Source organism: Lethenteron reissneri, chromosome 58, assembly GCF_015708825.2.
Source record: "Lethenteron reissneri isolate LAM-NWPU_2019-01 chromosome 58, ASM1570882v1, whole genome shotgun sequence".
Taxonomy (NCBI): domain Eukaryota; kingdom Metazoa; phylum Chordata; class Hyperoartia; order Petromyzontiformes; family Petromyzontidae; genus Lethenteron; species Lethenteron reissneri.
This window is the reverse complement of record NC_083836.1, coordinates 8,116,846-8,138,852: the sequence shown is the minus strand read 5'-3', so window position 1 is coordinate 8,138,852 and position 22,007 is coordinate 8,116,846. Positions and strand designations below refer to the sequence as shown.

General features: G+C 52.0%; 1 protein-coding gene across 1 annotated transcript in view; it reads right to left on the bottom strand.

Moving 5' to 3' along the window:
• Positions 1–616: 616 nt before the first annotated feature.
• The window catches only part of LOC133357617 (schwannomin-interacting protein 1-like), a 275,402-nt gene continuing 254,011 nt past the window's right edge, over positions 617–22,007 (bottom strand). The window contains 4 exon segments of the mRNA XM_061575655.1: positions 617–883; positions 9,037–9,161; positions 13,466–13,589; positions 19,625–19,840. Coding sequence (XP_061431639.1) covers positions 9,058–9,161; positions 13,466–13,589; positions 19,625–19,840 — 444 coding nt within the window. The 3' untranslated portion in view covers positions 617–883; positions 9,037–9,057.

The window sequence follows — 22,007 nt, the reverse complement described above, 5'->3', positions numbered from 1 at the left end:
TACGTGTGCGCGTGGGTGTCATGTGCCACGCGTATGCCGCGCGACACAACTGCACGGGTAATGGCGCAGCCCTGCAATTTCCTCGCCCACGCCGCTGCTGCCGGAAGGTGCCTCCACCAGAGGGCGCTCCAGCAGGGAGCACCACCTGGAGGGTGTTTCGGCCGACGCTCTTCTTCCACGCTTGCCAGGCGTCTTCGGAGAAGAGGTTGGGAGCACCCACGCCTCACCCCTCGCCGGCGCGACTAAACTGCCACTCACCACCACATTCATACGGCTCGGTGGACGGCTGAGGCGGCGGTGGCAGCGGAGGGGATTTACGAAATTAGCCACTGGCGTCTCAACCGTCGCGTCGGATCGAAAAGCGGTGGACTGCTGGGGTTTCGAACGACGACCGCGTGGTGAACGTTGGTCGGGGCGGGGAGGGGCCGGGTGGAAAAAAAATAAGTATCTGTGACGTCGACGCGTCGCGGGGGCGAATGCGGATCCGAGCGAGGCTCGGTAACGCGTTTCTCGCTCCGCGGGACGAGCGCCGAATGCTCCGACGGACGACCCCCCCGGTGCGAGGTGCCCCCCCCTGCCCCCGCCCCCCTCTCCCCCCCGCCCCCCCCTCGCCCCCCCCACCCCTTTCGATGGCCAACGACAGCGTACCGCGACGACGATGACGCAACGGACGCGCCGAATGCCGCGCGCAAACGCGCTGGACGGTGCAATTACGCGATCGTTAATTCGTGACCTTTCATGATGAATATTCGTTTTTCTCTTGTCGCTAGATCTAAGTGTTAGGGCTTTCCCGTAACCCGTGCCTAGGTAAGGACGTCACGCCACGGTTCACCTTCCACATGCTATTTACATGCCTCGCTCCTCCTGCCCGCCGCCGTCGTGCCTGCAACGAGACACAAAAGAAACACGGGCACCTCCGATTAGTACGGTTGGCTACGCACGGCGCGAAATAAGTTCAACATACATACTGCTCATAGACTCAGCACTGCCCATAGACTCAGCACTGCCCATAGACTCAACACTGCCCATAGACTCAACACTGCCGATAGACTCAACACTGCCATAGACTCAGCACTGCCATGGACTCAGCACTGCCCATAGACTCAGCACTGCACCATAGACTCAACACTGCCCATAGACTCAGCAATTCCCATAGACTTAGCACTGCCCATAGACTCAACACTGCCCATCGACTCAGCACTGCCCATAGACTCAACACTGCCATAAACTCAGCACTGCCATAGACTGAGCACTGCCCATAGACTCAACACTGCCCATAGACTCAGCACTGCCCATAGACTCAGCACTTCCCATAGACTCAGCACTGCCCATAGACTCAACACTGCCCATAGACTCAACACTGCGCATAGACTCAGCACTGCCCATAGACTCAGCACTTCCCATAGACTCAGCACTGCCCATAGACTCAACACTGCCCATAGACTCAGCACTTCCCATAGACTCAGCACTGCCCATAGACTCAACACTGCCCATAGACTCAGCACTGCACCATAGACTCAACACTGCCCATTGACTCAGCAATTCCCATAGACTCAGCACTGCCCATAGACTCAACACTGCCCATCGACTCAGCACTGCTCATAGACTCAACACTGCCATAAACTCAGCACTGCCATAGACTGAGCACTGCCCATAGACTCAGCACTGCACCATAGACTCAACACTGCCCATAGACTCAGCACTTCCCATAGACTCAACACTGCCCATAGACTCAACACTGCCCATAGACTCAGCACTGCCCATAGACTCAGCACTTCCCGTAGACTCAGCACTGCCCATAGACTCAATACTGCCCATAGACTCAGCACTTCCCATAGACTCAACACTGCCCATAGACTTAACACTGCCCATAGACTCAGCACTGCCCATAGACTTAACACTGCCCATAGACTCAGCACTGCCCATAGACTCAGCACTTCCCATAGACTCAGCACTGCCCATAGACTTAACACTGCCCATAGACTCAGCACTGCCCATAGACTCAGCACATCCCATAGACTCAACACTGCCCATAGACTCAGCACTGCCCATAGACTCAACGCTGCTCATAGACTAAACATTGCCCATAGACTAAACACTGCCCATAGAGTCAGCACTGCCCATAGACTCAGCACTTCCCATAGACTCAGCACTGCCCATAGACTCAACACTGCCCATAGGCTCAACACTGCCCATAGACTCAGCACTTCCCATAGACTCAGCACTTCCCATAGACTCACCACTGCCCATAGACTCAACACTGCACCTTCGATTAGCATGTTTGGATACGTGCGGTGCGAAAGAATTTCAACAAACACACGTGCGTACGTGTTTATCGCCATGTACGGTATTCCCTCGTTATTCACGAACTTGCCACCCATCCGCAAATCGCATGGGGAGTTCTACACTACTGCATCGAAAGTGATGAGATCGAGTGATGGGAGATAAAGTGTTGAGAGAGAATGTGATGTGAGAAAATTATGAGACAAAGTGAAGAAAGAGAATGTGATGTGAGAAAATTATGAGCTAAAGTGATGGGATAAAGTGATGAGAGAGAAAGCTTATTTACATATTCATTTAAGGTAATGCGTGAAAAAGGCCAATTTCATTATCGGCGAAATTTTCTATTCGCGAGCATCTCCAGAAACATATTCCGTCACAATAATAATAATGCAATTTATAACGCGAAAATTTGCGGACCTAACGGCCGCAACTCAGAAGTGCGGAGCCAAGCTCAGAGTCGCTCGAAAGCACGCGGTTATAGAGGTGAGTTTTTAAGTGTCTCTTGAAGGAGGCAATTGAGGTGATGCTGCGAATGTGCAGAGGGGTGATGGCGTTCCAGACTGTTGGTGCTGCCACCGAGAAGCGGCGCAATAGACGTGACCGTCCTGGATATTGGTATCAAGAGGAGGTCGTGAGTCATGCTACGCAGGCATCTCCCTCGAGTTATTGAACGTGAGGGCCGAGAGAACAACCCACGGGGGTGAAGGCGAGATACATCGTGCACACCGACCGCAAAAGTAAACGGGCCTGGGCAAGGACTGCTCGCCGAGGTCGACGGGCGACGGTCAGATTGGTCCCGTCGCGGAAACTGTGAGAAATGGCGATGGCTTGGGGAGAGGCCTTTTGTCCAGCAGTGGATCGATCATGGCCGATTATGATGGCAAATTATTCTCGTTCGTGTACGGCCATTGTTGTCGATCCACTGCCGGATGAGGGACTCCTCCCCACCCTGTGCGGGTCGTGCGAGACATTTGCCCATACTTTACCACACTGGCCAGCGCGGGATGGCCAAGGTAGGGAGCACAGACGTGGGAGCGTAGAAGTACGGTACAACTGTGCATTGTACTGCAATGGCCCCTGTTGCCTATGGCACGTGTTTCATGCAACGGTGGTCGCCGACCCATAAAACAATCCAGGCTCAACCCTGCTCAGCTGCTAAGACGTGACGAGACTTGGGCGCGTTCCGGATGATTTGGTCAGGGGCCGGGTAATTTACCTTCACGTACAAATGATTACGCGGGTCAATATTCACGCGGAGCATTATAATAATAATAGTAATTAAAAATGGATTAAGACGTGGAATTTAAAATCAATCGCAGCGGCCGCCAAGTTGCTTGCTCGGTCGATCGCGTCAACTGGAAATCCAATTTCTTCTGCCAATCCTGCATACCCCGGTGCGTGCAGGCATGGCGTTTCACGGGCTAATGTTGGGTAATTGATCTGCTATCAAAATCCCGCGCGGTGGACATTAAAACGGACCGCATCTATTCTTCAGGGCCAATGGGAATCTGCTCACGACCTTAAGTAACGTTTGTCTGCCTGCGCTAACAAGGCGCTGCGGCGGCGAGATGTTAACCGCCTCGCTTGGTATGCAGGAAGTCGTGTGCTCGCTCCTGACCCCTGTTTATTTGGAGTTTGCATGTCTCTCTCTCTCTCCGTGGTCGTATGGATTTTTCTCCGGGTGCCCCGATTTTTCCCTCAACGTTCAGAATCAACATCACGCATTTAAGGGTATTTGGCTGCTATATATTTCCACGTGATGGGCCACTTCGTTCAGCTATCATGACAGCCAAGTCGCTTCTGAAAAAGAGCTGTACAGCTCAGTGTGGTCTTACCTGGTTAAATACAAATAGTTACATTTCTTGTTTAGATGAGTGGATCTATAAACATCCCAAGGGGGAGGCTGAACAGCCCCAAAGTGCAATTCTATTTAAATAGGGCCCTGCATGAAAGATAATCAATTTTAAAAAACGTTCCAAGTATTTCCTCTGGTATAAATCAATAAAATAGGCGGGGGGAGCTAGAGCCCACATCGCTCCCTCCTGGTATCCGCCACGGCGTCGGTGTGTCGCCACCAGATGGCGATACTATGATACCACGATGCCACGAAATATCGCACACCGCGATATGGAATCAACATCACACGGTGATTTTCGTTGCTCGTTACATTTTTCTAAGATGTCGACTTCCTGGTGAAATATATTTACGAAAACAGACCACCGTGCCATCAATTACTCCGGGAATCAGTTTGCCAAAGCAGCCGTTCAATGAGCAGCTATACATTTTCAGCTTTAACAGCCGAGTCCGTTGCTTCGTGAATATTTTGTCAGAAAAGTAAATATGCGGGAAAGAGAAAATGAGCAGCGGTAATTGGCGACACGGCGATACTCCGCAAAACGGACGGTTCCATTTTCTGTGCGTCTTACATCGATCCCATAAGCACGCACGTGTGTGGTCGCGCGACGCTGTCACGGAGGTGCTGTGCGCCGCCGACGAGTATCGCCTGCAGTCGTGACGCAGCAAGCGCGAGGGCTGGGTGATGTCGCCGCTTAGCTTCACCCAAATTTGTCACCTTGCGAGCGATTTGACCATTTGGCAAAACTGGGACCGTGACGCCAGCAAACGTGGCCTCTTATTTTTCTTCTTCTATCGAATCTAATTGTATATTTACAAAGAGTGCTTTCACTCAAGGCGCTTGACATAGCTTACAAAACGATGACACACGATAGCATGATTTAGATGGCAGTTGGGGAGGGGGTGCAAGGATTGAGTGACAGCGATAAAGGGGTACTTATGGATCACTAAAGTGAAGGGGAGGGATGGGAAGGAGTGGAGGGAAGAGGAAGGGAATGGGCAGTAGATAAGAGGCGAGGCTTTGAGAGAGGAATGGAAGGCGGTTAAGGAGGGAGACTGCTTCATGCACAAGGGAAGTTTATAACATCGTGGGATCTCCACTCCTCACCAAGATATAATAATATTTTACCAAATAGACAAGGGGATTATCATTGACCTTATATCGCACGATATATCATGGCACCGCCATATCACGACAACCCTACAAAAAAACACACACAGCCTTGCGAGCTATCCAGCCGTGGCCCTGCCAAATCCCAAGGCAAATCTTGCAGCCCTCTCGTGCAAGTGTGGCTGTGCGTGCGTCACTGAGCGGCCAGTTGAGCTTCATCAATCAATGGGCACCTCTTCTCAGCGATGTTCAACTCGTGTGCCACGTCCGAGTTGGCGACAAATGAAACACATCAGCGGTGATTTGGGGGTAACACATTTATCTCGTGCTGCCAAACCCCCGATAGCTCAAGGATGCCTCCCGCAGGGGTTTTTAGGGTCGAGTTCAAAAATCGAACCTGTAAATGACAACGAAAACCCATCAGCGTTGAGCCTTGGTGACGATGCCGCGCTCATGAGTCCGAATTAGGGTGAAACTGGTCCACAGTTGACCTGTCACCGCATCACTGCTGCCTGTCAGTTGGTCACATTTGCTCCAATTTATTTTGATGGTGATCTAAGACAAGCAGACAACAATGCAGCAGCACCTGCGGGAAACGCCGATGGACTTTCAGTTTTTGCATAAAGCACAGGGGGGTCCAAGTGTGTTTTTGTTTATACGCGAGCGAGGGCCCGGTTTGAAACGCAACATCAAGACGAGAACCAAAGGGAGCCTCACGCGCCCTCTAGGCCACCTGGCCAAGCCTCGGAATCACAACAGAGCACGAAGCTGATTTTCTTTCCGTAATTGGCAATCCATTGCCAACGGGGTGAAGCCATTAGTTATTCCCAATTGCAGTTTATGTTATTAGAAATTGAGGCAATTGTCAGTCGGGAGCCTTGTTCTTTAATTCTAATGGCCAAACGTCTGGAGTATGGGCATCGTTATATGCACAGCGGAGTGCCAGAGACTTGCAGGTGGTAAAAATTTAGGAATGCATTTTGAGATTGGTGCCAGAACGATGTGGCACTACTTGTGCGTATTGGCACAAGACAGAGGAGAGGAAAGTGGAAACAAATGACGAAATGTGCAGTGCACACCTGGATTGTGATGATGATGATGATTCATTTAATGTATATGCATCTAAAACTGTACTTAAATGTGCAACAGCTACGAAAACGTTCCTAGCAGTGAGCAGACAAAGAGAATCGTCATACGAGTGACACAAGTGTGCAGAGTATAAGGTAAAGGTGCAGCCCTGAAATTGCCTACTCATGCCACTGCTTGCGGAAGGGCCTCCCCCAATATCGAGAGCTCCAGAGAGCTCCTCCCGAGGGTGTTTTGGCCTACTCTTCCACACTGGCCAGAAATTTTGGAAGCGGAGGGGAGTACCCAAAACACTTTACCCCACCGCACCACACGTGGATCTCCCGATCAGCTGACTGTGTTGTGCCGATTTATACCGCTGGACGGACAGAGGCAAAGACGGCGATTCAAGAAACCTGCCCCACCGTATCGATTGGCGCACAGGAGATGGAACCGAAGTCGCGGAACCCCCGCATTGCAAGTCCAGCGTGCTGACCGTTACACCAGGGGCAGCGTCCTCGAATATATAACTGTGCTCAAATGTGCAATGGCTAAGATACTATGCCCTGGAGGTGAGCAGGTACCGCATGTAATGAATGAGGCCAGAATGGAGAGCATATGAAACAAAAAATATTTCGCATGGCGAATGTGATGATGGGAATTATAAATACGAGCTATTATTAAATCACTTAATTGCCTTTCCTAAGCAGTTGCAAAGGGAAAACAGTGTTGGTGCTGAGCTGGTGAGAATCCCTTTGAGCCAACACTGCCCAGGGGGCAAATGCAGCATTGATAATTATGTAAATGTGACATATACACAAACTCACAGCCTTTGATGGACTGTTGGGGCCAGTGCAGTGAACATGTGCCTATGAAGGCCGGCACAGCACACGAGGGGGTGGTGTGGCCGGTACTGTGATGCTGTAATGTTGGCTCCCGAGCGCTGATGTTTACACAGGCCCAGGACCGGCGGAGATAATTGTTACTGATGTTAGCGACGAGCAGGAATCGAACTCAGGTTGCCAGGTTCAGAGCTCAGCACGGTAACCACTGCTGTCAGCAATCACCTATGGAGGTCGGAGGTGGGCGCCCAACACCTCGCCCGGCCGCCTTTGTCTCCCTAGTGGCGATGTTTACACACCGCACCAGGTACTCGCTTGAGGCTGAGTAGATTGAGAGGAGGCCCAGGACCGATTCAGATAATCCGTCACTGGTGTTGGCCGCGAGCGGGAATCGAACTCGGGTGGCCGGGTTTGTAGCGCAGTGCGCTAACCGCTACAACACCGCTCCACGCACATACGCACGTGCACACTCGCGCGCAGATTCAGCGAGATGTCATTTGTGACTCCTATTCATCTTGGCGGACGTCACCTCAATTAGCCAAATGAGCCAGCCTCGGGTTTCCAGACTAATGACGGTCACCCGTGGGGAGTGCTCGACAGGCCCACGTCGCGTGACATGGGAAGATTGTCGTTCACTCAGCCTTAACGTCTCACGCCCCCCCCCCCACGCACGCGCAAAACCTGCACGCCGCCTGAGACGAGGCACTGGGACGCTGTAATAAATCTAAACGATTATTAGAAAATGATGTTCATTGCATAACAAGGCACGGTAACAAAACTGGCTGCTGCGTGGAATGCATGAAAAGGTTGTTGTTGTTTTTGTTTCTTTTCTGCAACAAAAGCCACCTTGAGAAAGAAACACTTTTATCCCATTCTCATGCCAATGACGTGCGCGTGTGTACGTCATCGGCTTTCCTTCCGATTCCGCTCCGATGAATCGGAAGAAAAACTAGAATAAAACAACTTCATCGGCACATCTTCAGGTCGCAAGAAGTACCGAGGCTCCCACAAAGGGCAATGTAGGAGAGCGGAAAAGAGATGAATTATCTGTCCTGGCCGCAGGCAACAAGGAAGGAGGCCACCATGAGACTGAGACATTTTACTGGACATCTGTGCAAACGAGCTTTATAGCGCATCGGATTCCTGCAGTATAAATAAATATCCTGATTCTGATTCGTTGGCCAAGTTGGGGATTCTGCCATCGTGTCGCCCCGAACGAGTTGCATTGGGCGACTTACGAGTGGAGCGTCTCACCCTCCTGGTCGACCATCAGGGTCGAGGGTTCCAGCCGGTTTTTGAGAATCGACAATTACGTTACGTTTCAGTGAATGGTAAACACCCAGAGCTTGATCTCTCACTGACAAAACAAGAGTTTGGGCCGCAAGTATGCCTCGAGACAGGACGGCAGATGGGAAACACGAGGCCTCAGTTAGGTGCAACGCTGTGCAGTAGGGGGGGGGGGGAGGGGAAAAATATTTTCGGGGTCGCTGATCTCCGGGCAGACCCGGCTTGAAGCTAATCCCCGGTTGTACCTCGAGGTTACCGGCCGCGGTGGTGGCATGAACCGATCACGTACAACACGACACGGTCAGATTCTTACCCGACTCAACGCACGCGCCCGCGACGTTAACAACCGCGACACTCTTTGTGCAGCGGCAGGGGGCCTAGCGATCTCGGCACGAACCTCGGCCGCGAGGAATGAAAGAGAGGGGGGGGGGGGGGTGGGTCCCCGGGGGCGGTGGGATGGGTCCCCGGGGGCGGTGGGACCCCTACGCTTTGGTGGGGCCCCTCCGGGAACCGCCTGCACGCTCAATCGCCGCTACGTCGCCCCCCCTCCCCCCCGGCGGGCAGCCGCGTGGGCGAGGAGAAGCGGTGGGTTACCGGTTGCGGCCGCGGCGACGGTCACACCGCCCTGGTGAGGTCCTCGATGTCCACCAGCATGGCATCCTGCTCCATGTGCAACTCATCCCTCACCAGCAGCAGCTGCACCAGCTCCTCGTTCAGGCCTGGAGCGTGACAAACACGCACCGCACGCGACACGCACACATACACACGTGACACACACGCACGCGACACACACACACACACACGACACACACGCACGCGCCCGCGCACGCACCCTCTTTTTCCCACAGCGCAACCAGGCCAGCCCGGCGTGGCCCTGGGTTGTTTTTTTTCCACTACAGAAGCCGAGCCGCACCGCTGACGGACGCGGTGACGCGGCGACGCCGCGGTCCTCACGGCGTGCCGACGGACGTCACGCACACGCGTCGGACGCGTCATTAGCCCCCCCCCACCCCTCCAAGCCAGATTCAGATGTCTCACGGAGGCGAGCGCGTCACGGCGTTTCGTTTGCGGCCGCTCGGCACGGCCGAGACCAAGCTCTGGCTGTGACTCGGCGTTCAAAAACCAACGGCGCGATCCGGCGGCTGGGCTCGCACACTCTACTCTCGCGACCCGACCAACCACTGCGCCCACGACACCAAACAAAAAGTGAGCACAGCAGCAGAGTCAATAGAGCTCACGAGGCAGAGAGGGAGGGGTGGGGGAGCAGTGTCGCTGCATTCGTGATCCACGGCGATGAAGAGCGCCGTGTATTTTTTCCAACGTTCCTCCTTCGCGAAGGCCTGGCCGTGGCCATGATGATGGAAGCGCTGTGTCGTGCTGCTGGGCCTTTGGGAAATTGGCGGCTCTCAAATCCAGGCCCACAGCGCACGCTTTTAAATATTTTATTCAGAAAGAATAAGTAGGAAGGTGCGGCCCTGGGATTAATTGCTCATACTGCCACCACTGGGGGAAGGGACTCCCGGAGAGGCAGATCCCGTGAGCTCTCTCTAGAGGGTATTTTGCCTACTCTACCATGCTGGCGAGATAACTATAATTGTAATATTTAGTTTTTATATCGTGTTATTTATGCACCCGCATCACGCAACGCTGCACAATCAGCTAATTGAGGGGCACTCACACAGGTTGGGGGAAACGGGGAGTTCCACGGAGAAAACTCACACATGCAAAGGAGCAACGCTCTATCCCATACACACTCTGCTGTACCCCTTCCTCCTCGACGGCCACGTAGGCCTCGGCAAGGTAAGGTAAAAGTTAAAAGGTAAAAACATCGAGCCTACCTTTACCCTACCTTTTACCATACCACAATACAATCGCTCTACCCTACCTTTTACCCTTTAGCAGGTAAGGTAAAAGGTAAAAAGCAACGAGCCTACCTTTACCCTACCTTTTACCCTTACCCCATAAAAATTACCCGATTACAGGGTAATTACTGGGGTACTACTACACATGACAAAGGTTTATAACGGTAAATGCTAGGTAGAGCGTTTTATTCACATAGAACACTCTCGATGATTCCAATTTTACACGCTTGTTGTCATCGTTGTTGTTGTCGTTGTTGTCATTGTTGTTGTTACGGAACAAGGATGTTCCATAACATTTGTGCGATCCACCAACCATCCACAATGCTAGGTTACAGGCCACGTGCTTATCCATCACCTTTTCCATATATTGGTGCCTCGGAGGCGAGATGTTACTACCTCGCCTGGCATGCAGGAGGTCGTGTGTTCGATCCCGACCCCGACACCTGCATATTTGGAGTTTGCGTGTTCTCCCCGTGGTTGCGTGGATTTTTCTCAGGATCTTCTGGTTTTTCCCTATCCACATTCAGAATCAACATGCCTTTATCGTATTTGGCTGCTACAAATATCCACACGATGATAAGCCACTTTGTTAAGCGTTCATGTGGCCAGCCAGGTGACTTCTTTAAAAAAAAGGTTTATAGTTTCTATTATTACGTTGCTTGCTTGCAAAGGGAAGCCTCGCCGAGACTCTGGACTCTTCACCTAGGGGGGTTCCGCAGCCGTGGGCAGCGGATGCCGATGTGGAATCTCAATTGCGTTGCCTTGCGGGTTTTTTTTTTCTTCTTCAACATTGGGATATTTTGACCAACTCCAGTAACACGCATGCTTTATTATTCATTATCGTTTTTATCATATATTTATTTGCTTTAAAGCTATCGCGAGGAAAATGGAGAACCCAGAAGAAAGCCGTGCAGGACGGGGGGAGAACTTACAAACCGCACGCAGAGAGGCAGCGCCTGAGTCGGGAATCGAACCCCGGCCGTCCCTCGCCATGAGCTGGGAGCGTTGCGACAGGGCGTGACCCTGCCACCGAGACTGTTTGCCAGTCTAAACGACGGAATCACCGACAGGCATGGGCAGCCTCTTGAGATTTACCGGGCGTCCGCCACCTCATTGCAGGCAACGGCGGACGTTTTATGTCACCGGTGCGTCCGTTAAATCTGTCAAATCTGTCCGTCCGTGTGCTCACAGAAATTCCCAGGTTTAATGGCGACAATAAATTGCAAGTGGCTGAAACCAATGGAGCTGCAATTCTTGCCTTTAATGGTGAGGGAGGAGGGGGGAGGGACCGATTGTTGGTTACAGAATGAAAAAATAAAATAACAGATGCTCTGAAGTAAAAAGAGAAATAAAATAATAAATTTTGATATTTAAGCGTGGCGCTAAAATGTTTGAATTATTAATCACGAGCAATGGGCGCAATATTGCGCAAAGTTGCGGGGCATGTATTTTACGCTTAATTAACAACATTGAAGCAGTGCCCGATGATAACACTAACAAAAGCGTTCTACGTTAACGAGATTATTATTAAGAATTTGGAAACAGTTATAAGAACACACAAATTCATTTGGACGACAATTACGGCTTTTGCCACGGTAAAAAATGAAAAAGAAATCCAATTACGCTTCGGGTTCAAACGGAAGTGAAATTCAGAGAGCGCGTTTGGGCGCCACAATAGGAGCGCCCCACATCCCCCCTCCACGATTGGCGAAATGGACTTAATGACCCTGCAATTGCTGATGAACAGGGGCACTTCCACTCCCACTCCGCACCATAATAGCACGAGCGTGGCAAAAAAAGAAAACCAAACGTCCGTCGTTTATTTTGCCTTTGCACTCCGACCCCCTAAGCTAAACGTTTCACTTCACCAGGTAAAGGCCCATTGAGCTCCGTGGCTCTCTCTTTCAGAAGTGACCTGGCTTATCACAAATGATAGCTCAACGAAGTGGCTTATCATCGCGCGGAAATTTATAGCGGCCAAATACTCCGCGGACGTTGATTCTAAATGTGGGAGGGAAAAACCGGAGGATACGAGACCACGGGCATAGAGGCACCAAATATACAGCAGGCGTCAGGGTCGGGCATCGAATCCACGACCGCCTGAATACCAGGCGAGGTTGTTAACATCTCGCCACCGTGGCGCCCTTTGTCACTGATGCGCACGCATGTGTCGCTGCTTCTGTCTCCCACAGCCTGGAATCGCACTTCAGACTCGAGACTTCATTTCAGCCGCCAAGGCCCATTGAGCTAATCATCTCCTTTAGAACGACGACCAGCGGGCCTGCATTATAATTACGCTACTTGTAAAATGAAATGAGCGCGCCTGTATGATTGTAAATGAACTCGGTGTGTGCTTCTGCAGAGCAGTATGGGTAAAGAGCCAATGTGAGCAGATCTCCGGCTCTGGGTGTCGACATAAACAATTTTTTGTGCATCAATGCTATTCAGTAGCATTCGTTCGAGCAAGAAAGATTTTAACCAGTCTTGGTCTCATCCGCAGAGTCAGGCTGCTTGCTTAACTAATGTTTGGAAAGACAATTTGTCTGATGGACGAAAGAAATCCGTTTGTTTACAAGTAGAGGCGCAGAATGGAGTTCTGCCCAGATACGCTTTGACCGCTGCTATAATTCAGAGCTTAAAGGTGAACTTACACCATCGAGATGTCTGACCCACAATAAGACCTTTCCCCCCTGCTATAATACATTAACTTCACCTTGGCCCTGACAATGCCTTCATTGGAATTACATTGCCCATTAAAGGCCCCTTAATGATCGCACGAACACCCGTAGAAGTGAAGGAGCAACAGCAGGAGGTGGATCCGAGGAACGCCGACGGCAACGGCGTGGTCGTGGCGGCGAGGTGCCACCAAACAGCGTTGCGGCAAGGAGCAGCGGCAGCGCGAGAGGAAGGCAAAGAGAGACAGAGGATGAGCGCGGCAGAGTTGGACAGATGGAATGGAGGAGGAGGAGACGGCACGAGAGCGGAGAGTGTTGGCAGTGAAGCATCAGCAGCAGATGTGATACGATGATGACGACGGTGATGACGATGACGACGATTACAAACAGTGGTGGACTTCTACTGCTGCAGCCCCCACCCTCGGAGCCACAGCCCCCCCGCCCCCCGAGTCCCCGTGGGCGTCGCTGCCCAGCGAGCGACCTTACTCTCGATCTGGGAGTGCAGATCGTTGACGATGACCTGCAGCTGGCCCAGGGTCATCTCCTGCATGTCGGCCGGCTTGAGGCTCCTCTTCATCAGGCTCTCGCTGATGTGCGGCAAGTGTGGCAGCTGCAGGACACGCAGACACGCATGCACACGCAGACACGCACACACACGCAGACACGCATGCAGACACACACGCACACGACACGCACGGACATGCAGACACGCACGCACACGCAGACACGCACGCACACGACACACACGCACACGCAGACGACACACACGCACACACGCATGCACTCAATAGATGACGACCCAGCGTCCAAACGATAAGACGTTCGAACGGCTAACGCCTTTCCCGTGTTATAACCGGAATTGTGAATACTAAAACGTGGCGGAGGGCAAAGGTGAAGGCTCGCAATGTCTGGCTTCATAAAGTCAAGCGACTATTTTTATTTTGCCAGTTAAGGCCCACTGAGCTATGCAGCTCTTTTTCAGAAGCGACCTGGCCACGAATATGATAGCTCGACGAAGTGGCTTATCACGTGGGCATTCATAGCAGCCAAACACTCGAAATTCATCTTCATTCTGGGTTATCATTGCGCGCGAATTTAAACCAACGCATGTTTCGAAATTTGGAGGGAATAACCGGAGTACCCAGAGAAAAATCCACGCGACCACGAGGAGAGAGAAACACGCAAACTCCAAATGAACAGCAGGTGTCAGGATCGAAGCCACGACTTCCTGCATACCAGGCGAGGTAGTTAACATCTTGCCACCGTAGCTCACACCGTCGCTGCTGAAAGAGCCTCCACTGGGGGAGCTCTACAGAGCCCCCTCTACGCGGGGGGGGGGGGGGGGGCAGTTCGGCCTTGTCGTCGCAGGCTGGCCACATGTCCCGTTGTTTCGGGAGATCAAATCGAATCGATCTCCTCCGGGTTGCGAGTCCGGCGCACCGTGCACCGTTACGCCACGACAGCATCCCTCCCAGTCGAGCGATTTGCATCGGAACACAATGAGAAGGAAAACTGGAATGAAAATCAATTGATAGGCACGTCTTCAGGTCGGAAGACGTGCCGAGACTCCCACGAGACCCCTTCTAGCCTGCCCATCGCAGAATCCTCTTCACCGCCGTTCAAAAGGACAGGTTTATGGAGTGAAGAAATAAACATCAAGGGAGAGGCGTCACATCGACGCCGCTGGTGCTGCTGCTGTTAAAGCGGCAGAAATCAAGCGGAACTGGGCAGGTCACGTCAATGGCAACCACTGACGAGAGATGAACGGCGAACCCGACTCCGGCAGCGGAGACCCAAGGGTCTTCTGAAGGGACGAGAAGCCGAGGAAGACAGCGAGATTCAAATCGCACAGTCCCGAGGCCACGACTGGATACAATTGAAGAAGGGAAGGAACAACAGTGGCACGCGGCTGGTTCGTATTTAAGGTGGTGGCAGGCGGAATCCATCCAGAGGCATTCGTACAATGGTGGTCGTGTCGCTACAATGGTGGTCGTGTCACTACAGTGGTGGTCGTGTCGCTACAATGGTGGTCATTCATAATAAAAGTTTTTGGGTTTAGATCGCGTTATTTATAAACGTGTCGCAACCCTCCACCACCCGACACGGCCAATCAGTAAAAAATGTGTCACGTTGACAAAACATAAATAGTTCACCACTATAGCCCACTGGTGTGTTGAAGAGTGAATCCACAACATTTACAATTTGAGTAGTACGACGTTTCGCTGGCATATTCGGGCGAATTGCCAGAATAGTGAAGCCATCCACCTGCTTCTGGTCTTAAATAGTGCGGGATGACGTCATCATTGTTGAACCCCATCAGGATTCGAGATCAACGGCGGAGGTGGGGGTGAATGCAATTATGTAATAGATCAGTTATCAGCCACTTAGCATGTGACTCACCTGTAAGGAATTGCAATATGTGTTGTCTTAATTATACGCTTCCAGGCTGCGGAACGTCGCATTAGAATAAGACTAAAAGAACACAAAAGGAACATTAACTTCTCCCAATGTCAGCTGTCAGCAGTGGTAGAGCATGCTTGCCAGCAAGGACATTCAATTGGTTTTGATAACGTTGAAGTGTTATGCAGAACTAATTATTACTGGCTAACATTAGTTAGAGAATCAATTGAAATTGAGAAGAATTCAAATAATTTCAACCGCTGTGATAGCTATAGACTCAGCACAGCCTTGAAGCGTATTATTAAGTAATATACAGCACATATTGCAATTCCTTACAGGTGAGTCACATGCTAAGTGGCTGATAACTGATCTATTACATAATTGCATACACCCACACCACCACCTCTGATCTCGAAACGTGATGGGGTTCAACAATGATGACGTCATCCTGTACTATTTAAGACCAGCAGCAGGTGGATGGCTTCACTATTCTGGCAAATCGCCAGAAGATGCTGGATGTAATTTCCAGCGAAACGTCGTACTACTCAAATTGTAATTGTTGTGGATTCACTCTTCAACACACTGGTGGGATAAAGTAGCAAACTATTTTTATTTTGTCAACATGACACATTTTTTACTGATTGGCCATGTCGGGTGGTGGAGGGTTGCGACACATTTATAAATAACGCGATCAAATCCAAATCCTTTATTCCTAATAATACTGGCCGCGAAAGCCTACGTGTTAAATGGTGGTCGTGTCTCCACAATGGTGGTCGTGCCACTACCGTTCTCAGAGATGCTCTCTCTTTTTAGCGCGGCGATCGCGTTCAGCGAGTGAAATTTAGCCTCCGCCAGTGGTGCTGGCGGTTGCGGTGGCAGCGGTGGTGGTGGCGGTGTTCGAAAGCGGCACTCGGCAACGCATCGCCGGCCGAGAGTAAAATTGTCACCCCCCCGGCGATAAAAACAAGCGACCAAATAAACAGAACGGGCGCTCTGCAGCGGCGATGCGCCAATTAGGTGCCAAGTGGCGGGCGGCCCCGTTTGCCGGCTGATTCACGCCCGCGCCGCTATCTCCGCGGCGGCTTGCGGTAATCTACGAGGACGACGACGGCGGGGGTTGCCCGGTGGCCGTGCCCGTCGACGAGAACCAGGGGAGCACCGTGTCCATTGTGGGCTAGGGGCAGCGGGGGGGCTAGGGGCAGCGGGGGGGGGGGGGGCTAGGGGGGGCTAGGGGCAGCGGGGGGGCTAGGGGCAGCGGGGGGGGGGGGGCTAGGGGGGGCTAGGGGCAGCGGGGGGGCTAGGGGCAGCGGGGGGGCTTGGGGCAGCGGGGGGGCTAGGGGCGGCGGGGGGGGGGGCTAGGGGGTATCGGGGGGGGGCTAGGGGGTATCGGGTGGGGGCTAGGGGCAGCGGGGGGGCTAGGGGCAGCGGGGGGCTAGGGGCAACGGGGGGGGGGGCTAGGGGGTATTGGGGGAGGGGGCTTGGAGGTCTGGGGGGGCAACTGTTGTTAGTGAGCACCGATGAAGGTCGGCACGGCCCACGAGAGGTTGGGTGGCCACCACCACGCCCGGCCACCTTTGTCTCCCCATTGACGACAATTTCCACACAGCAACAGGTACTCATTCGAAGCCGAGTCGAACCTAGCGGAGGCCCAGGACCAGTTCAGATGATCGTACGGTGCGAAAGAAGTCCAACGCACACAAACTAATCCGGAGAGGCGTTCTGGCGGGGTATCTACAAATGGATCACCTTGTCCCGACCGGCACCGGCCGTGCTCCCGTTGACCACCTGCGAGCCTTGCAAGGGCACGGCGCCAGCGAGCTCAAGAGCTCAAGATCCCACGGCGCCGCCAAACGACGCGAGCGCCGTGGTCCCTCGGGGGCCGTTCGTTCCCCTTGCGCTCCGTTTACGCCCGGCCCCCTCATTTTCAACGAACGGAATCGTCGGGCCGTCCGTCCACCGGCGTCGTTATCTGCGAGAGCCCCGCGCGGCGTGCGCGATCGTTTATTCGGCTCGTATATTACGCCGCATTTATACGCCGCGAGACGCCGCAGAGTAATGGTTTAATCTGATCACCGGATGTGCTCCGGTGGGTTTTCGACGTAATGACTGCCTGGACCTTGCCCCCGTGCAAGCGCATTATGCACTCCCGTAAATTGGCCTTCTGCAACCAAATGGGTCCGCGTAATAAATAGTAGCCCCAACGGCTCACTGTTGCCTTTGTGTCATCGTTCCGGATTCATTAGGGCTCGCCGAGCAGCACGCTCGAGTGTGAGCGCTCGGCCTCATAATCCCCTTTCAGTGACCCCCGGAAACCCGCGCGTTCACGCACGGTCGTTGCGCCAGACTTTGAAAGGTTGCACGAGTACTCGTACCTACCGCAAAGCACCAAGGCGACGGGTCTGCATTAGCTCTGACATCCCCTTTCCGAGCACAGGAACCGATGCTACAACACAGCCATGCTCAGAGCAGCACGAGCAATTGCTGACAGGATCTGGACGAACACTGCCAGCCTGGTCCTCAGTGCGTGGCTAAGATTGCTTCTGGGTTGGGTTAAGAGCAGTGCTATCTTGTACGCGTGCTTGTTGAACTTCTTTCGTACCGTACGTAGCCAACCGCGCTAATCTGAGGTACAGGGGAAGGAAAGAAATGAGTTTTCAATCTAGATGATGATTTAAAAGTGCATAGCTTCCAGTGGCTTCTTAATGTTTTCTGTTTGTTTGTTGCGGTTGCACCCGATTCAAGAGCCGAATGGCTCGCAGGGCTATACCTAATAATTAAAACTGAAAACTGAAACTAATATCGGAAGGAAGAGCATTCGAGACAGCCGCGGAAGCACATGACACGGTGACCGTCTTTGTTCGATGGCTAAGCTAGTGGTGGGGTAGTGCCCATGTGGTGGGCACGGTGTGGTTGGCATGGGCCCTAAAAGCATGGAAAGCATTTGGAGTTCCTCAATCTTTAGCCCAGACACCTGGGCTCCCCCCATTCTGTGCAGTTGCACTGCCTGCACATTGAATATATACAGGGTGCTTAAAAAATGTTACCACTTAAATGGGACTCATCTTCTTGGTTCTTTCGGTAAAGTCACGTAGAAGGGAAATAATAAAATAATATAAATTAAACATAACAAAATAAAACATAATACAATACAATTATCACGACGTTTCGGCTACAACGCAAGCAGCCGTCCTCAGGTGAAGAACAGGTCTGTCCCTTCTATGTGACTTTACCGAATGAACCAAGAAGATGAATCCCTGCAGTCACGAAAGCTTTAAATCGAAAATTAAACGGGACTATCGTTTTTAATGGGTGCTTAGAAAAATGTTAACACTTAAATGGGACTCGTTTTTATTGGAAAAAGAACGGATACTACACTGTAACATAATAACAAATGTACGTTAATAGGTTAATAAAGTCAAAGGGTCACCACTTGTTATCCATCATTGTCAACACGTGCCTGGAATCTTCTCCAGGTGGTCTCCAGAGCCTGGAGGCAGCAGATTTCTTGCGGAATTGTTGCAAATTCTCACAAGTGTGAACATTTTTTTTAAGCGCCCTGTATATGCCACTGGTCGCATCTGGCAGTCGGCTTTGGCTCGTCGCAGTGCTGTCTGATAGCAAAGCGAGCAGTGTGGTTTGGCTCGGAGGAGTGTTATCCTATGGCCAATTAAGTGTTGGCTTTGAGCTCATGGCAATTGCTGTTGCACCACTTCATAGCTATACCACTAGTGCCATGGTTATGTTAGGGTTGTGTGGTTAGGCTCGGAACAATTCTGTTCCATTTTTAATCTAGCATTGGGGATGGGGGGCTAGGTATCAGTGTCATCCTTTGGCTACTCTATCTTTGGGTTGGGCCAGGTCAAGTGTTGTCCTTGCGCCTAATCTGGCATTCTGGTGGGGGGTGGGGGGGGTCACAGGCAGCGCTGTTCCATAGCTCAGCACGTGTTGAGGATGAGCGAGGTCAGGGGTCGGCAAGCTGAGGCAGTGGAGCCGCACGTGACTCATTCGCGTGCATTGCGGCTCTTTAAATATCGAGTTGTTTTTGTTGTTGTCTGTTACCGAATTCGAAAAAAACAAACCAGGCTCTTCTGTTACTTTGGTTTGTCGAACCCTGGGCTAGGTACGATGTCTCCCCCCTGGCCAAGCCAGTGTTGTGGCCAGCCCCAGGGGGGACAGCCGTTACCCCCTCCACCGAGGGTTGCGGTGGTGCCGCGCTGGCGCTCGCTCGCTCGCTCGCTCACTCACCAGGTCGGCGACGGGCGACTTCTTGCGGTTCTGCTTCTCCACCTCCACCTGCATGCGCGCCATCGGCCGTGCCATGGCGAGCGCCAGCTTGGCCTCGGCCTGCAGCTTGCGCTGGCACGCCGAGAAGTCGAGCCCATCGAGGGACTCGGACTCCGAGTCCGTGCCAGCCTCCGAGTCGGCAGAGTCGCGCTCTGAATACGACGAGCTCTGCTTGCTCTGCGCGGGAAACACCAGAAGCGGGGGGGGGGGGGGGGGGGGGAGCGATGGTGTAGCGGTTAGCGCTACACTGCGCAATGAACCCGGGTTAAATTCCCGCTCACGGCCATCACCGGTGGCGATTATCTGAACCGGTCCTGGGCCTCCCCTAGGTCGACTCGGCCTCAAATGAGTACCTGATGCGGTGTGTAAACGTCGCCACTAGGGAGACAAATGCGGTTGGGCGTGGTGCTGGCCACCCACCCCCTCGTGTACCGTTCTGGCTTTCATAGGTGCTCACTAACAGCACTTTCGCCTACAGTATGTTAAAGCTATATGGGGGATCTTTGTCTTTGGTCGTGGTGAGCGTGGTGGTAATGTGGCGGTAGGATAACACGTGATGATGATGATGCTGCAAAAAAAACACTTTAAGGTCAGCGTGGCACTTGGTTTGGCTAAATTCCAGCTCTGAAATTAAAGGATATTCTTCTCATTGCCACTCCGGTTAGCACGGTTTGCTACGTGCAGTGTGAAAGAAGTTCAACATACTGCACACACATACATACTGTACATGCAATGACCATTTCTCAGAGGAGTAGGGCATGTTAAAAAGTGCACCTCTCGGGTTCAGAAAAACAGAATCCACTTGATTTGAAGCTTTCGTGACTGCAGGAATCCACACTTCTTTCGGTATAGTCATGTCGGCGATGTCTCCTGCGAGCAGCAGACATCGCGGCCATCGCGATTTTCACCTGAAGACGGGCGCTTGTGTTGCGCCCGAAAGAACGTGATTTATTTAGTTTTATTTCTACCTACATGACTTTACCGAAAGAACCGAAGAGTAAAGGATCCACTTGACGAGATGTCGGAGGTAGTTCTGTGATGTCCCTTCTCCAACACGTGCGGTGAGCTGTGCTGTGAGAGTTCCGAATCGCGACGTTCAGAATCAGGATATTTAGACTGGAGGAATCCGTTCTAGATTTGAAGCTTTCGTGACTGCAAGGATTCATACTCTTAGGTTTTTTCGGTAAAGTCACGTAGGTAAAAAAAAAATATTTCTATCTTTCTAATAATATTTAATAATATTAATTATTTCTATAATTATTATTATTTAAATTTTTATTCTTTATTTTAATTTTTTACCTACGTGACTTTACCGACAAAACCTAAGAGTATGGAGGAATCCGATCAGCCACGAAGCTCTTTGCCACGGGAACCGTCTGACGTTGGCTCGCGAGACGGCGCTGCCATGAAGTTGGCAACAACAACAAAAATCGTCATTCGGTGTCAAGATCCTCGGTCACCAGGCTTTTGCTTTCCAGTGTTTAATCCTTCACCGTTCCGAGACGTCTGCAAGTTGCAGGGTGTGGGGGTTCCAGTTCACCGCTGAATCTCGAAACGCGTGAGCGGTTCAGCGTTAATTTTATTTAGAGAGGCGAAGCAGCGCCGTTGTTTTTAAAGACATTGTACTCACCGCAAAGAACTGTAGCGACACGACCGCACTATGATAGCTGGCGCCTAACTGCGCCACACGCCCTCCCGCACGGCCTTGTGGGAGCCTCGGCACATCTTCAGGTCAGAAGACGTACCGATAAAGTTATTTTATTTTTTCCGTTCCAATGACGTACGTACGTGTACATCATCGGAAAGGGTTAATCCTCCCAGAAGATGGACTCGTCGGAGGCAATGCCTGGAGAATAGCCCGTGCAAGTTAGGTCGAGAAAACCTCACCAAGCAGTGATTGTTAAAACATCTAAAATGTTTTAATTGATTGTTAAAATGTCACGACGTCAGGGGCCCGTGATGTATAGTGCAGTCTCCAACGGTTATTTACGCAATCCCTGTGGCCTGTATCTCTCTGCTACTCCGTCGCCCGCGGCGTTGCCTCTTGAGTTTTGTTTCCCTCTTCACGGCAGTGCCAACTGACGACCGTGTTTGGTGTTTGCGTTGGCCGTGCTTGTGCACCGCTACCAACGCAGCGGTCGCGGCGGCGGCGTTCGTTTCGTCATCGTCTGTGCCGTGCTGTTTGTGGCAGCTCTACATCCGCGCAACTTTTTAAAGTCGTGTTCATCGGTTGACCAAGAGCCCTCAGTCAAATTTTCACTGAAATAATTTCACTCACTCACTCACGGTTTCAACTGTCGGCTGCGACCGGCTCGTGCACGACGGCCTGCCCAGCCCCGTATCC